The 16,974-nt window shown below is 37.3% G+C and overlaps 2 protein-coding genes across 4 annotated transcripts; one reads left to right on the top strand and one right to left on the bottom strand.

The window, feature by feature from the left end:
- The first annotated feature begins 115 nt into the window (after positions 1-115).
- On the top strand, positions 116-12,670 carry LOC106172077 (ankyrin and armadillo repeat-containing protein). Of its 3 annotated transcripts, none has more exons than XM_087011433.1 (8): positions 116-204; positions 2,700-2,946; positions 3,414-4,782; positions 6,944-7,188; positions 7,429-7,585; positions 9,371-9,518; positions 9,855-9,974; positions 10,408-12,670. In XM_087011433.1, the coding sequence occupies exons 2-8, from the start codon at positions 2,740-2,742 to the stop codon at positions 10,667-10,669; spliced, it is 2,508 nt and encodes an 835-aa protein (XP_086867559.1). In that variant the 5' UTR covers positions 116-204; positions 2,700-2,739; the 3' UTR covers positions 10,670-12,670. The 3 variants fall into 3 exon arrangements, with proteins under 3 accessions (XP_086867559.1, XP_086867560.1, XP_086867558.1); XM_087011434.1 differs by lacking the exon at positions 116-204 and adding an exon at positions 242-414; XM_087011432.1 differs by lacking the exon at positions 116-204 and adding an exon at positions 596-637.
- On the bottom strand, positions 12,661-16,618 carry LOC106180412 (uncharacterized). Its single transcript, XM_087011435.1, has 4 exons — positions 16,116-16,618; positions 15,422-15,520; positions 14,339-14,526; positions 12,661-13,656 (listed from the first exon to the last, which is right to left on the bottom strand). The coding sequence occupies exons 1-4, from the start codon at positions 16,468-16,470 to the stop codon at positions 13,411-13,413; spliced, it is 888 nt and encodes a 295-aa protein (XP_086867561.1). The 5' UTR covers positions 16,471-16,618; the 3' UTR covers positions 12,661-13,410.
- Positions 16,619-16,974: the final 356 nt, after the last annotated feature.

Raw genomic sequence — 16,974 nt, 5'->3', positions numbered from 1 at the left:
GATATGTATGCCTTGTCATATGATTTACAGTAGATTCTTTTGTTTTCCGCGAGACGGCAGCACCGTCTACCCAACTATTGATTACATAGCGACCAATCAGATCGCGAGAAACGCGCGACTGCGGAAACAATGAGCAGGTTGTTGCCAAGTCAAGCGGGTTTGTAGAAGAACATTAATATCCGGAACTTGTCAAAGGCTCGAAAGGTGAGTAAATAGTATAATTGCCCCGAAACTTAGCAAAGGAAATACACAAAGTATCCATTTTAGAAGGCAACAACACTGACGCCATTGGGGACAAATACAAAAACGATGTTTCTTACTTTGTTTCCCTGAAGGCTGTTTGCATGTTGGAGCTGTGATCAAGTTTTGATTGAAGAGTCCTAAATAAAAAAACGGGGGCCAGAATTTCGTCCCGTAAGTAGGCCTTGGTACAGGGTACTTTAAGCTGTACGTTTACAAACAGGGATAACTACTGTTTAAAGAATGAAGTCCTTGAGTCGATAAGGGGTACATAAAGTGGCGACTACATCTCCAGAGAAGACACTGAAGTGAAGAGTTCTTGACGATATTATGGCTTTATGGTCTTGAGTCGAGTGTCTTTATGGTAGCTTGGGCTGCGATATAACATGGCAATACCGTAAGATGGCTTGAAATCATTAAAGGTTTCACTGTTATTCTTATGATGTCATTATTTAAGAGGTGCAAAGGGGAAGCCCCCCAATTAATTCACCGTTACCTGGTATTTGAGCTCGAGATATTATATAATAATATTATATTTTTATTGAATTTTACTTGGTGAAGAGTTCTAATGCAGTTTGCCATTGATGGAAGTGTGATATCTGATCACTATTTATTATAAAATTTAGGTTTTTAACACCGTGTTCTTCATGATAACATACTGTACCAGCTAAGGGCCAAAAAACATAATTTGTTGATGGATAGTAAAAAAAGAATGAGAGGAATGAAAATAATTTTAGCTTTGTGCTTACCAAATATATGGTCACACAAATATCCAGTCCCTCACTGTATAAATTATCATAAAATTATACATTCTAAATTCCAATGATGCGTTTTTGAACCTTACATAATTAATTTGGTATCCCTTTTGAAAATAATTTTGAATGAAATGCCATTTCATTTGGCAATTGTCAGTAGAATATCCATCTAATATGTACTCAGTAATTGTTTTGGCAACTTTGATGAGACACCATCAAAAAACCTATTTTAAAGGGTAGTTTTCTATTTGCAAATCTGTGCTCAATACATGTATTTAATATAGACTGTAATAGTAGACACCAAATATTTCCAGACTATTTACATTGTCAATGTCTCAAAGTTGATGAGTCCAATTTAGTAAATTACTGAATTAGAAAAGTTCCTAAGAACACATGCATATGTAACAAATAAGCTCCTGTTTTAATGTCTTAGCCAGCAGAGTAAATGTAGCTCTTCCCAAAGTGGAGTACGAAGCTCCAACTGCTTTTAATACAACTACATAAATAGGTGTAAAATGATATATCACAAATTATTATATTATATTATATTATATTATATTATATTATATTATATTATATTATATTATATTATATTATATTATTTCATTCTATTTTTTTTTCCTTTTCCTTTTTTTATTTTTACATATTTTTACTTTTTTTTAGTCTAGCGATGTAATCTAAGCCCCACAAGTCAGGGTTTAAGTCAGTGTCCAAGTGGACTGATCTTGGTGTACTATATATTGCTGTGTACTACCTCCACGTGTTTATGTGTACTGGCTGTCAGGGCACAGATATAAATAACAGTCACACAGTTATTGCAGCCTTTTAACAAATACAAGCTGTAATTTATTAGGGGTTTGGATTAGTTTTGCATCCCCTGAATTCCTCCCTGGGTATAATGTTGCCTTTTATTGCAACTTGAAATATTTGTGTTTTTCTCTGGTAGTTAAACAGAAAATGGCTGACTGTCGTGGTAAAGGGTTTAAAGTTTTGTAAGTCATTCATCTCAAATGCTACATATCTTGGTATTATTGCTAAAATATCTTAATTTGAATCTGAATTTTGTTTTATATTGAGGCAGGCAGTAGAATGTCTAAAAACTCTTTGTTAAGAATATCTAGTAGAGGGTTTAAAGTTTTGTAAGTCTTTCACCTCAGTGCTGCATATCTTAGTATCTTAATATCTTAAGTGAATTTAGTTTTTATTGAAGCGGGCATGTTTAAAAATCTTTGTTGACAATATCTAGTGTACATGTATATGGTCTTGTTATCCTGTGTTGTTGTTAATGTTTTTGAGGATGTTTTGAGAAAACATGCCAACACATTATACGAGATTAGCTGTTATTGGTAGTCAGGTGCTATGGTTTATGCATTTATCATGTCAAGTATTGAGTACTTTTTGAAAACAAATATATTTTTAATTACAAAGGATATTGGATAGAATATTGTTGAGCACGCAGCCTTAATCCATACAGTGTATGCTCTTTTAATTTCGAATGGTTTTGACGTCTAAACAACAACTCTCAGTTTTTGTTCCATTTCTTTATATTGTCTTCCATTGATGGACTCTCAGCAGTCTTTACTAGTTATTTAGATCTTAATTTTGATAAACAATTACTAAAATATATTTTGTTTCAGGAAAACAGTGTATTTTTTTAATATTAAGTATTTCATGACCTGATTTTTTCATTTTCTTTCAATCCAGAGCCCAGCAAACAGTTGCTGCGACCCGTCTAGCAGCAACTATGAATGAGAAAGACGAGAACGGATGGTACCACATCCATCATGCCGCCTTCCGAGGGTTCATAAAATCCATCGAGAGGTTCGTCAATGCCAATAAGGACCAGTTGGAGTTGGAGACAGAAGATGAGTATCGCTCTACGCCTCTATTACTGGCAGTGACCAATGGAAACAAGGAGACGGTTGAGTGTCTTATCTCCCTTGGTGCCAAGGTAGGATTTTCAGGAAAGCAGTGTGACCAGGTTTTGTGGAAGATAAGCAAAATTAAATATAAGTAATCTTTATGTTGAGAATATAATTCATTTTTACTTGTTCTAGTAATGGCATTTATAAAAGCTATATGTAGGTCCTAAAAATAAACAAATGAATAATTTATTACAGTGATGACTCAAGTAACAACACATGGCTTACTTATTTCTATTTTATTTTTGTTAAAAATTTTTGTTAGTATTGTTATTTTATTTGGGGGGGGGGGGTTACAAAGATTTCTCATTATAGTACTTATAAAAACATACACTTTCTAACATGAAAATCACCTTTTTTAAAATGTTGGAATCATCTTTTTCATGTTTGACACAATAACTTTGTCAAAGAAAAATTTATGTAAAAAAAAATAAATTTGATGAAAAATTACCCTTAATAGATATATTGTACATTGTTCATTTTACTGTTTCATCAGGTGAATGCCATCAACAACCAGAATCATGGTGTTGTGGAGCTGTCAGCAAACAAGCATTTTATTGAGATTCTAGATTTCTTTCTGGAAAAGAACTTTGAGGATCTTCCAGTTTGGAAACGTTTACTGAACTACCTATCTTCGGAAGTTGAAGATGAGGCTGAGTCGGCGGGGAAATGTCTACGTACTCTTACTCAGGGGAGTTCCGAGGGAATGCACCCCAACTGGAAGGCGGTGGTCGATAACGGTGGCGTTCCAATCATTGTGAAGGTCATAAAAAGTCAGATTGGCGACAGAGCTAAGACAGAAGCATTACACTGTCTGATAAACCTCATCCCTGAGGATGTTGTAAAGGAACAGGTGGCGTCCTCTGGTGGCATCCCAGCACTGGTTAGACTTTTGAAATCGTCCAATAATTTCATAGTACAGTTGGCGGCTACGGTCCTCAAAGAGGTTTCCCGGATCACGGAGCTGGCAGACCAAGCTGCTCAAGCAGGAGCCATTCCCAACTTGGTCAAGGTCATTCAAACTGTCCGAGACCCTGAGGTTCTTGTGGAGTGTGTGTATTGCTTGGGATTTATCGCTGAGGCGGGAGAGGCCCACCAAGGAACCATAGGAAACACGTCAGGGTGTGTCCAAGCCCTGGTGGGACACTTAGAAGAGGCGCAAAACCAGGATCTACTCATGGCTTTGACTATCAGCATCAGTAAGATTGCTTGTAACAATAAAAACAACCAGAACGCCATTGTGGAGGAGGGCGGTGCCGCGCACATCATCACGCTCACTGGTCTCAAAAACAGAGACCTGCAGCTGTCGGCTGTTGATGCCATAAGGTATTTAGCCGAGAATAACAGCTCGACTCAGAAGACTATCAAAGAGGAGGGCGCCTTGATTCCTCTGAATAACTTGCTCAAGAAAAGCCGAGCCGAGCGTGTTCAGGAGAAAACGGCGGCTGCCCTGTGGGCGGAGGCTGGAGACTATATTGAAGAGCAACGCTCCATGGCTAGTATTATTGGCGTACAGACACTAATCGAGTTCTTGAGCACGGGGTCAGAGAAGCTGCATCTTATTGGCTCAGAGGCGTTAGGGGTCTTATCTCGTGGGGCGTTAAATAAACAGACAGAAATTGGCAATGCCAATGGCATTCATTCACTTGTGAGACTTCTCCGCTCAGATAAAGAGCATATAGTCCTGAGTGCTATAAGGACTCTACGGTATCTCTGTGTTGGTGTTGGCTACGTTCCACATTTGCCAAATCAGAATTCACTCAGTCAGGCGCGGGGAATTAAGTTTCTCGTAGCTTTGATGGTTCATCCAGAGAATGAACTGATAAAAGTTGAAGCTGCTCAAACATTGGGTTGTGTATGTCTGGGTAAGTATGATCTGCAAAGTACAGTAATTACCCGATCTCTTCAATGGACAAAAATGATCAAACTTTGAGACACATAATTTTGTAATTTCAAAAATAATAGTTCTGTAATTAATACATTTGTGGTGCTTTTACTGCAAAGAATTGAATAATATAGTGGCCTGCTTTGTAATTTTGTTGCTACCACTCAGTATGAATGTTCATATTTTAAGAAATTATGACTTAAAAATACAGTACAGTAGCTGTAAATTCTACCCCCATTGAAAAGATTGAGTAATTACCATAAGTTAGAGGCAAACTTTATTTATTTGTGAAATGCTTTATTTTAATTTTGTTTGAATTTAATGCATGCAGTGTAATCATTATACATTGAGAATTTTGTTAGGTTGTAGTAATGGCTGCACAGTATCAAAATACTGTGACAAAACATATATTGTTCAAAGGGGAATTGAGGATAAACAAAAAAGTGTCTAGAAATTATTGACAGCTGTTACCTGTATAGGTACTGTATGTAAGCTGGGGTAGCGCTAGCAATTTTTTTCACTTAGCCAAATCACCACATTTTTGTCAGTTTATTATCAAAATGATTATAATTTGGCTAAAACATGTCAAATCAAGTCCTTTTTCTTTAGCCAATTTAAGTCAGTTTTAGCATTTGGCTAAATTGGCAAGTGTTAGCGCTACTCCAGGTAAGGATATGTTCACAGTAAAACTAGCTCGAACTAACTCCACAGGGACTTTGGCTGAATGTGATTAAAGATGACCGCTTCTTGCTTCTTGCAATACTGATAAGCTGGTATTATATAAGTATGTTGGAAACAAGTGGAGGTGTGTTAACCTATTAATTGCATTTAGCGAGAGTACTTGTGGAATTGTTTTGAACTATCTTGTATGATAATCCATTGTGAACACACCCTAAGATGGCAAGAAAGGCTTGTGGCATAAATTGATTAACATTCACCGTATATAGCATTCCATATGTAAAATGAGAGACATTCAGATGTTCATTCCCACAGACGTTTTTGGAGTCTAAAGATTTTCAAACAAAAGCCATTGTCCAGACAGCTAGCCTGCCATTCAACAGAGGTGGAGAAATTGTTATAGTAAGGCAATTCCTTGGTGGGGCATTTCTTTATTTTGAAAAGACCCTTTCTTTTTCATAAATTACAAAAAAAAAAAAAAAAAAAAAACTCAACCCAACCTTAGGTACATATTATGTCTGCCATGTTTAAAGGGTCTAAAGCAGACCTAAACTATCCTGCATTCTAGTACAGTACCAGTAGTCAAAACACCACAGCTTGCTTAAAGAAAGCTCTTTTCATTTTGTTCTTGAAAGGTCATTGTTCAGTAAAGTTTGGAGAAACATGCCACCAATGTATACAGTCCTAGTTTGTATACAGTGAATTCTACAAGCTGCATTATGTATGAGAAGGGCAGGAGTTAATGTTGTTGTTGGACTTGAGAGCAGATTGTTATAACTCCCATTTGCTTTTGCATTTTTATTTGTTCCCTATCGATTCCCTAGTCCCTAATTATTCTGAAAGGGATAACAACTGTTCATTTTGGTAAAAAAATGGATTTTTTTTGTGGGATAAATGACAATTTTCCCATACTTACCAGTGGTTAATGAATCCATTCAGACAATCAAAATCAGCCCCTGTTTTTTTTTTTTTTTTTAATAAAAGGTTGGTAATCTCTGAAGATATTTTCATGGAGGTATAGCAATGTATTAAGGCCCTTGTGGTTTGATGGAAAGCAGAGTCCAGAATAATTGCTATAACCACTGTTTTGGTGTTTTGTATGGCACTTAAGGTTCATGGATCAGAGGGAATTTTACCTCCATTGCTACAAAATGTTTCCGTCATTGCTAGGATACTGTAGGGGAAAACTATCCCTGCCTTCTTATAACATAAAGGGGAAAACTGTTCATGCTTTCTTTTTATTCACAAGCAATTGCTTGTAAAAACACATCCCCCTTCACCAAGAGAACTCAGTCAAATTCTTATTACTTTGTTAGAGTAATATATGCTCCTTGGAAAATAAGAAGTACGTGTGCTGTTATTTAAAAAAACTGACAAGTGAAAGCAAGAAACTATACCAGTATAACATTGAACTATTTGGAATTTATTATTCATTTCTCATATGATAGCATTGTATTCTTCAGGTAATGAAGAAGTCATGAAGGAAATCCAGTCAAATGTGGAATTTAGCTACGTTCGTATTCTACGCATGATGTATTCCCAAGATCCTCTGGTGCGGCTCCTGGCAGGAGCTGCGTTGGCGGCGTTTGCATTCAACAGTGTGACTCAGCAGCGGGAAATAGCTGAACAAGGTGGCGTGAGGTTTAATTGCTTCGAGCCCTTCCTGGTCTCTGTGGATGAGTTTTTCCGCTGTAATGCTGCATTTCAGGTAGGAATTCAGGGGAGTGTTTTTTTAAATTGATAAAAAAGTCCTTTAAAATTTTGTCTGAAGTCATCTAGATGTATAGTGCTTTAGCCAAGTTCTTGTTGAAGAAAAAATAGTCACTAAATTGGATAAAAATTAGCAAGAATCAGTCAAAAGTACCTTTCCCCATTATGAATTGTTTGGTGCAAGATTTTTACATACAAGCTAAGCCATGTATAACACATTTAAAAAATATTTCTCCAGGTGGTTGTGCTCTCTAGAATCATCCCAGATGAGGAGCAAGCCGTGTCGTCTGCCAAAGGCATCAAACTTCTGGTGGATCTCATACAGGAGTCTCAGAGTGAGACCATACAGAGTTTGGCTGCAGATTGTCTGGCTAGGCTGGCACACACTAGAGCAGGTAAGGAGAAACCCTATAGTTCTTCTATAGTCCTACCTTCTTCTTCCCACCTAATTACAAGCCAGGGCAGAGGGACCTTGGCTGATAGTGAAGATATCTTGACATGCTTTTCACTATGATCCCCGTACCTTCTTCAACACGTGTGAATATGTAAACACACACACACGCATGCATACAAGTACACACAGCCATACATGCAGATGTGCACACATATTAATACACATGCATGTGCACATATACCCAGTGCATGCACATAAACACATTCACACACACACATATATACATACACATGCACACACACACACACACACACACACGTCGTGAAGCAAATGCTGGTAGATGCACAGTTGATGCTGAACTCTGTGATATTGATGTTTTGTAATTGTGATTTATATTTATTTCCTTGCCATTGTACTGCTTTTTCATGACCATTATTTTGTTATTGTGTTGTTACTGTTTTATTTTTACTGCTTTGTGTTAACATTACTAGTATTCTTACTTTGTGATTGTAAAATCACTGTATTGTATTATTTCTTTATTGATTTATTGATTTTGTTTTGTAATAGTATTATCAGCTATTGTCTCAATCCATGCTGTAGATTTACTGTATTGTTATTGTTATTGTAGGTGTTCCTGCAGCTATTGCCTCAATCCATGCTGCTGATTTACTGTATTGTTATTGTTATTGTAGGTGTTCCTGCAGCTATTGTCTCAATCCATGCTGTAGATTTACTGTATTGTTATTGTTATTGTAGGTGTTCCTGCAGCTATTGTCTCAATCCATGCTGTAGATTTACTGTATTGTTATTGTTATTGTAGGTGTTCCTTCAGCTATTGCCTCAATCCATGCTGTAGATTTACTGTATTGTTATTGTTATTGTAGATGTTCCTGCAGCTATTGTCTCATTCCATGCTATAGATTTACTGTATTGTTATTGTTATTGTAGGTGTTCCTGCAGCTATTGTCTCAATCCATGCTGTAGATTTACTGCATTGTTATTATTATTGTAGGTGTTCCTGCAGCTATCGTCTCAATCCATGCTGTAGATTTACTGTATTGTTATTGTTATTGTTATTGTAGGTGTTCCTGCAGCTATTGTCTCAATCCATGCTGTAGATTTACTGTATTGTTATTGTTATTGTAGGTGTTCCTGCAGCTATTGTCTCAATCCATGCTGTAGATTAACTGTATTGTTATTGTTATTGTAGGTGTTCCTGCAGCTATTGTCTCAGTCCATGATGTAGATTTACTGTATTGTTATTGTTATTATAGGTGTTCCTGCAGCTATTGTCTCACTCCATGCTGTAGATTTACTGTATTGTTATTGTTATTGTAGGTGTTCCTGCAGCTGTTGTCTCAATCCATGCTGTAGATTTACTGTATTGTTATTGTTATTGTAGGTGTTCCTGCAGCTGTTGTCTCAATCCATGCTGTAGATTTACTGTATTGTTATTGTTATTGCAGGTGTTCCTGCAGCTGTTGGCTCAATCCATGCTGTAGATTTACTGTATTGAAATTGTTATTGCAGGTGTTCCTGCAGCTATTGTCACAATCCATGCTGTAGATTTACTGTATTGTTATTGTTATTGCAGGTGTTCCTGCAGCTGTTGGCTCAATCCATGCTGTAGATTTACTGTATTGTTATTGTTATTGCAGGTGTTCCTGCAGCTATTGTCTCAATCCATGCTGTAGATTTACTGTATTGTTATTGTTATTGCAGGTGTTCCTGCAGCTATTGTCTCAATCCATGCTGTAGATTTACTGTATTGTTATTGTTATTGCAGGTGTTCCTGCAGCTATTGTCTCAATCCATGCTGTAGATTTACTATGTAACCTGATGTTGGTGGACGCAGAGTTGGTCCAGGGGTGTGCCGCTGTCGCTCTGGGGTACCTGTCTCATAACCATGATGCTGAACGACAGTTACTGAACAGGTAAACACAACTGGTCATCAATTGCACTAACAAATCATTCAAATTTAAAGATACTGGAATCTTTTGTTATGGTCATGAAAATAAACACAATATACATCTGTTGTAGTCAATTGATGTATCAAGTACTCTCAGTGCTTAAAACTGAAAAAATGTAGGACAATTAAAATTATTAATTTACAGTTTTGAAAAGCCTTAAACTTATATATAACTTATATATAATATTGTTTATGCTGGGAAAATTCCCACACTTTATTAACCGAGGATTTTGTTAATTTTGTGTTGAGTTTCACAAGGTTCTTTGTGTCAAAGCTTGTGTGTTTCTTCTATTTGTCCCAGGTGTCGTAAAGACCCTTACTTGATGAAAGCCCTGAAGTATTACTGCAGCAAAGCCAGGTTGTCACCCTCATTCATAGAGGGCTGGCACCACTACAAGACTGTAGGACTGCCACCTATTGAGTAAGTGCTCTTGAATACCTATACTGCCATCTATTGAGTAAATGCTCTAAAATACCTCTACTGCCACCTATTGAGTAAGTGCTCTTAAATACCTATACTGCCACCTTTGTGTTCTTAAATACATGCTCCAATACTGTCTCCTATTGAGTAAGATCACATGGTACCCACTTGCAGATGTAAAGAGATTACAAATAATTTTTTCCATTTATACCTCCATTAAAAACCACCACAATTTAGAATGATGTGGTTTTTTCTCCACAGTTTAACAATTTAAGCAAACTAAAAACCAGATACCCCTTTATCTCAAAGCTTGGTGTGAATTAAAACAAAATAAAAGAATGTACAAGTGGGAGAATATATTTAACCATATAAAGCTGCAGCTTTGGTATATTTTGCATCATTTATTTTTATTTTTTATCTTCCACTTTCACAGAGAGGGCCGCCCCAGCCTGGTTTCCACACGGAATCTCTACGTCCCCGAGAAGGCCTCAGGACGCCCCATGACCATGCTGAGTGGGGAGGGCGGGTCCAGCTCCAACCCCCACAGCTCCCCTTCTCACTTCCTCAGTCAGCAAGAAGACAGTCGGACTAACCTAACAGGGAGATCGTCACGGGCGTCTAGGGCCAGCCACGCGGTCTCATTCCGTAACCATTCCGGACACAGGTCACAAATGAGCAATGCAGCAGAGGCGTGATGAGGTATGAGTAGCGAAACCAGTTCACCTGTGACCTACACTAGGAAGGTGGCTCATCTCTGTAACCTTAAACATTTTTTGAGGTTTTGGATTTGGAAAATATCAAACTTGTTATAGCAGTTTGCCTCCATTCTAAACACACACTTAGTTTCTTCACAGACCTCAGGAGGCTTGTAACACATTTTACAGTGTATTATATTCAGATATTGCAGGAAATACATGTACATGTAGGCCTGACCTCATGAAAAACACAATTTTCAGAAAAAAATGACTGTCTCCTTGGTTGTACTTAAATATCAAATACACATTGCATTAGTATTGTTTTAAACATGGTCAGAAAATATGCTCTGTTCTTACTTAAGATCCATCGCCCGGTGTGATTTTTAGGATGCCATAGTAGCAGACAGAAATATGGCAGCTGTAAAATTTTCTGGGAAAGATTCACTCCTGTTGTCAGATGGTTTTTATTTTTACAGCTTATCCATTCTATTATTTTAAACATGACATGCTTTGTCTATAAAACTGACAGAGGTTATTTCTGCCTTTGAGATTCGAGTTTGCATGTGGACACTTTCTTAGGTAATATTGTGATCTGCTGTAGTTCAAGTTGGAACATGTTATCAGTAGAATAGAGCACTTTTATTGGTAGTTTTTCAAGGTTTACTGACACATAGACAATCTGATATTTTAGTATGCACTCCTCTGTTCATGACTATTTGGTCTATCATTTATTCAGATCATGTAAGAAATAAATGTAAAATTGAAAAATTAAAAAATAAAATCTTGAAAATGTTAATAATCTTGGTTGAGTTCATATGTTAAAACAATGGACATGTGATATATTTATTTATTCATAATGCCAAAAACAACTTACATTATATGTGATATAATACAAAAGCATTAATGTTTTGATTACACTCTGTTAATGCCACATCTTCTCACAATTCTAAGAGATGTATTAATTACTGTATGTGGAAGCAGGCATCAGATATATTTGTCATATTATTGATATATTGTATCATTTTATGATGTTTAGTATCATTGTCATAATGTCCTATGTATAGTATCATGGTCATATTTGATATATTGTATCATTTTATGACATATAGTATCATGCTCATATTTGATACACTGTATAATATTGTCATTTTTATTGTTTTTATGTGATTTCATATGTGTGACTTTTTTTTTATGCACAAACCTTTATGCCAAAAAGTTTTGTAAAATTGCAGTTTAGCTCAATTATTTATTTTAGAGGAATCACCTTAAAATAACTTTTCAACCGCAGTGTTAACATTGCTGTATTTATATTTTTATATTAATATAATAATTTCAATGCTGTGCGTAGAAGGTTTGGTAAAAAAAAGTGCAAATCCACAATTATCTCATTTTAGCTTGATGCTGCAGCATACGGATTTATCCAAAATATGACAACTAGACAGGGATTTTAGGTTACCAAATATTTTTACCATAGTAAGAGTTCCTTAAGAGTTAATATTTATTAATGCCAATTTTAATACAAATATCACCAGTAAGTTACAATAAAGGACACTTTTTAAAGGTTGTGTATATATGTACTTTCAGGTATTTACATGTACTTACCCGTATATAGAAGTTTTTGCTTTTCATATTGATGTAAATCTATTTGTAGATCATCCATTTTATATATGATGTTTTATCAGGTGTTTCTTGTTATTTTGTACTCTGTTTTATCAGTTTGTAAAAAGAACCAGTGTTTACTATATGTATATACTGGTATATATGCACTTTATATTATTGTTCATACACTGTAAGTCTGATGTGAATGTATTACAAATAGAAATATGTTTACGTATTTGTAAAAGGAGTATGGTTATTCTTCGGTCTTTTCGATGAAAAAATAATTGTCTTAATGGAGGTAATAGTTTGATCTGCATTTTCAGTAAAGCAGCAAGTGTAAGTGTAACATAACACTATTATTGGTTTTGACTTGAATATAATAAAGCATATAATTTCATCAAATTTTGTTAAATGTCTGTAGCCATGTTTTAAGTAAATTCTTTCATACGTGTATATCTTTAAAACACTTAATGCTCAATTGCCAGCACCACTGACCCGCTTATTATCTCTGAATTGATGCACTTCAAATTTGTGATCAGTATTAATTCTTTAAAAATCCCTCCACATTTATATACCTTGAATATTGATTCTACCAGTCCTGTCACCACATTTAACTAAATTAAATTAGTTGTTTAAAACCATACCTCCAAATTACTATTAGGTACTATTAGTGTGTTCCTGTGAGAGCATTCACAACAGAGTTGATCCGTGGACTAACTAGTCCACATATCAAATATGGCACCCACTTGTCAATGGATTCCCACCTCCCACGCACAGCGGGGGTATGGCAGTTAAATCTCGGTACACTTTCAAGTGGGTGGCGCCATATTTAGTCCGCAGATCAAGTTGTTCTGATTGTGCCCTATGTCACAGCATTAATTACTGTCTAACCGCGAACATCCCAATTTTACAATGGTGCAGCAGTCATGAATTCCATCAAAATCGAAGCTATTTTAATAGCTATTTCAGCTATACGCGTCCTTATCAAAACAAGCACGTGTACATGCGTTCTTATTTCAGAGCTGTACTGTCTAACCGCGCAAACTCCCAATGCATTTGACAATGATGCAGCAGTCGTGAATACCATCAAAATTGTAGCTATTAATTGGCACTTGTCGTCACATCAGTGACGTGTCCTCGAATCAACATTTGCTCTTGGAATGGAGTGTCTGTTTCCGCCCAACAGCGTCCGAGTGTCCCTCTGGCCCAATAGCCGTATACCCACCGTCCACCTTGACGTCTGTCCCCGTGATAAACCCTGCGTCCCTGCTGCAGAGAAAGGCGACGACGGACGCTACCTCGGCGCTCTCTCCACACCGAGTTAACATAGGCGACTTTCCCCAGATGGACTGGGCAAGTTCTTTATCGTGGTCGACAATTTTTGCGACCTGAAATGACATATTGGCACAGTATGAAAAATAGTGAAAATCAATGACCACGATTCCAACATTTCATTTTACAAATTTTTATTTTTATATTCAGTTTTAATTGAAATTTGGTAAAATGTGCCCTTGACGACTAACTCTGAGAAAAAGGTCAGGCCCACCGTTGGCACGCACTTGAGCGTCGTAGTGATTAGACCGTGTTAAGAACTGTCAATAATTTCAATCTAAATAAAAAATCATAACCTTAAAACGAATACATATAACTACAGCAATTTAAGTTAGTTAGAGCAAACTTGAAGGCCTTTGCCTTATATGGTTCCGTATGCTCTTGCCTCGACCACCTTAATTAATTTTTTTTTTGATAAAATTACGCAGCTTATAAGCCATCCAGCTTTATGAAATTGTGTAAAACTGAGGTTTTGACATGGTCATCTACTGTCTTCATTTAAAGATCAATGGAAAACTTATACCGAATAATGATGTATGCACATTAAACAGTGCTTATCACGAATCCTTTCAGATAAACAACAGGTAAAAAACTCCTTACAAAATATTTTTCATACCAATTATCTTTTCAGTATCACAATCATTGTCCGTTAGACTAGCAGAGACAAAACAATTACGCTTTTCTTTCCAATTTCTTTTCATCAGTGAATGGTCTGATATAACACTCGCCAACACTCACCAATGAGGTCCAAATCGTTCCTGGTGACACAGAGACAACTCGTATACCATCCCTGGCCAGACTGAGGGCCATAGATTTGGACATCTCCACCACTGCCGCCTTAGAGGACTGGTAAACCCAGTTGTTAGGTTGGGTCACGAACGCGCTGCCACTTGCTATGTTGACGACGCACCTGTCACCGGCAGGCGCTGAAATTCGATAAGCATCCTTAGCAAAACTAAAAGTTTGCTGCGACGAGTTTGTGGGAATTTGCATGAAAAAAATTGATTGCTGCTAATTTGAAGCATATTACTGCAAATTTGCAAGAAGAAGTAGCTGTTTGCATCAACATTGGAGGAAATATGCAGCGAATTTGCAGCAGACCAGATATATTGCTAAGGGCAGAAATAAGTGTATATCATGTCATTTAAAATCATTTCTATAACGTGATGAGACTGAAACTGCTCACATTGTATTGATTTTTATCCAGAAAGGTCGAAGGAAAAGTATAATGACAGGCTATATCACCAAAAGCTAGAAATTAGATATTATGAAGACATCTGCATAATACTTGTCTTACTCGAAAAGATCAGTTTTCGTGTCAAAGACTTTATTTAAAAAAACAAGAGAGATGGTGAATTATGATGATGATGGTTCTTTAAACTGATCTTTATCCATCTAAATTTAAGGGAGACAAAGGGTAATGGCGACGATTCTTTTAAGCTAAATTCTATCCCTCTTCCTGCGGTGGGTGTGGTATCATTTGAAGCAATGATGAACAAGGATGCCATTTTCTTAAACCCCCTTTACACCGGACGGCGTCCTTTCTCCATCCTTTGAGCGACCATGAAACTGGCATCGCTGTTGTCGTAGAAAGGAGGCACAAGCATCGCTTTGGTTGGAGAATGAATGCTCAATGATTGGTCAGCTGTCGGCACACATTGTATTATTTTATACTTTCAAAAGGGGCCGTGCTACGGGACGCAGAAATGACGCCGTCCAGTGTAACGGGGGCTTTATCGAACTTGCCACAGGACTTATTTAGTATCAATAGCTGAAACGGAGACTTGTAAATTGTTGCTTAAGTTGGGGGACAGTACGTACCTTTCTTCATGTGAGGATGACAAGCCTGTACCATGTTAGCATACCCCTCCACGTTAACTGCTAGTACCCTTTCCCAGTCGTCCTTCGTGGCTTCTAGACCTGCCCCAATTATATATTTATTCATCAACAGTTCATATATGACAGTCTGATGAAGGCCTAGTGCCTGCATTCACAACAGCTGTCTAACAAATCCGCGGATCAAGCATGGTCGACCAAATTGAATGCTTAGCACGCAATCCCCTCAGGGAATCTACTCAGTGTCTATATTAGGGGATTATGCGGCACGCTTTTAAGTGGGTCGCCATATTTGATCCGCTGATCTGCTATTCCACTGTTGTGAGTGTGGCCAAAGTTCAGATATTATATATTTTATATATTTTGTGTTAAATATGTATCATTTATGAACATTTCATATTGTTTATGCATGTCATTTGTATTATATGTCATCCAGCACTGTGACTGTACAGGCGATTCTATTCTGTAATATTTTGGAATCGTTAGTATATCTGTGATATGACTTAGGTAAGCACGTCTGCATGGCGTCTGTTCGCTCCTCTTTCAGTAATATAATAAAATGAAATGTTTTTCCTTGAGTCAAAATTGAAAAAAATAAAACAGAATAAATGGTCTGAAGAATCCGTCGATGAGATGCAGGATCTAAATGGTGTTGATTTAAAAGCGGCAGATGACTAACCTTTGTAAATAAAACAGGCGGCACAGTTTACAAGGTAGTTAATGCTACCGCCATGCTGTTGCGCTATGGCATTAAGGGTCGCAAAACACAGCTTTCTATCAGTCACGTCAACGTTAAAACACGTCACGTCGTGTCCCTCGCTCTGTGCCTCTGCCTCGTACTCGCGACCTCTGTCTTTGTTGATGTCCAAGAATGCAACCGAGGCTCCGTCGTTGGCAAATCGCCTGACGCACTCCCTCCCAATACCAGACGCTCCGCCAGTCACCACTGCCACGTGTCCCTTAAATCTACCCTTGGTTATGTTTTCGTTAAGGTTCGGTTGAGGAAAATCCATTTTAACAACAGTCAGGTGCATTCACACGCTGGCTGAAACCTCCAGGCTAAAAGAAACACGTGTCAGCAGTCATTTCATAGCTGTGTTACGGTTCAATGGCGTGTTTCTGGCTTGATTACACGAGTATAGATACGCCACAGGAGTGTCATATATGACTTGTAGAAAAACTTTGTAAGATATCACCGAACAGGTGCATGCATGTATCATACAGGGTTACGTAACTAGGTCATTACATAAGATAAAGACGTAAATGTTGACATATGTGAGGGGAGCGCACCCTGAGCTTCAGAGATAACCTGACACTAACCTCTTCACTATAGCCTATCTTCATCGTGTCAAGTTACACGATGAAGATAGGCTATTGTGAAGAGGTTAGCGTCAAGTTATCTCTGAAGCTCAGGGTGGGGGAGCGATAATGAATATATGAATATATGTTTTAATGACTGCTGCGAGGCAAAAAAACTCATGGTCAATGAAAATAAATTATGTGTGAAGAAAAAATCTGTGATGGACGCCCCAGTCTGG

The sequence above is a fragment of the Lingula anatina genome, chromosome 4 (assembly GCF_051362555.1).
Source record: "Lingula anatina isolate TDL-2025a chromosome 4, LinAna3.0, whole genome shotgun sequence".
Classification (NCBI taxonomy): Eukaryota; Metazoa; Brachiopoda; class Lingulata; order Lingulida; family Lingulidae; genus Lingula; species Lingula anatina.
This window is presented reverse-complemented; position numbering and strand designations above follow the sequence as displayed.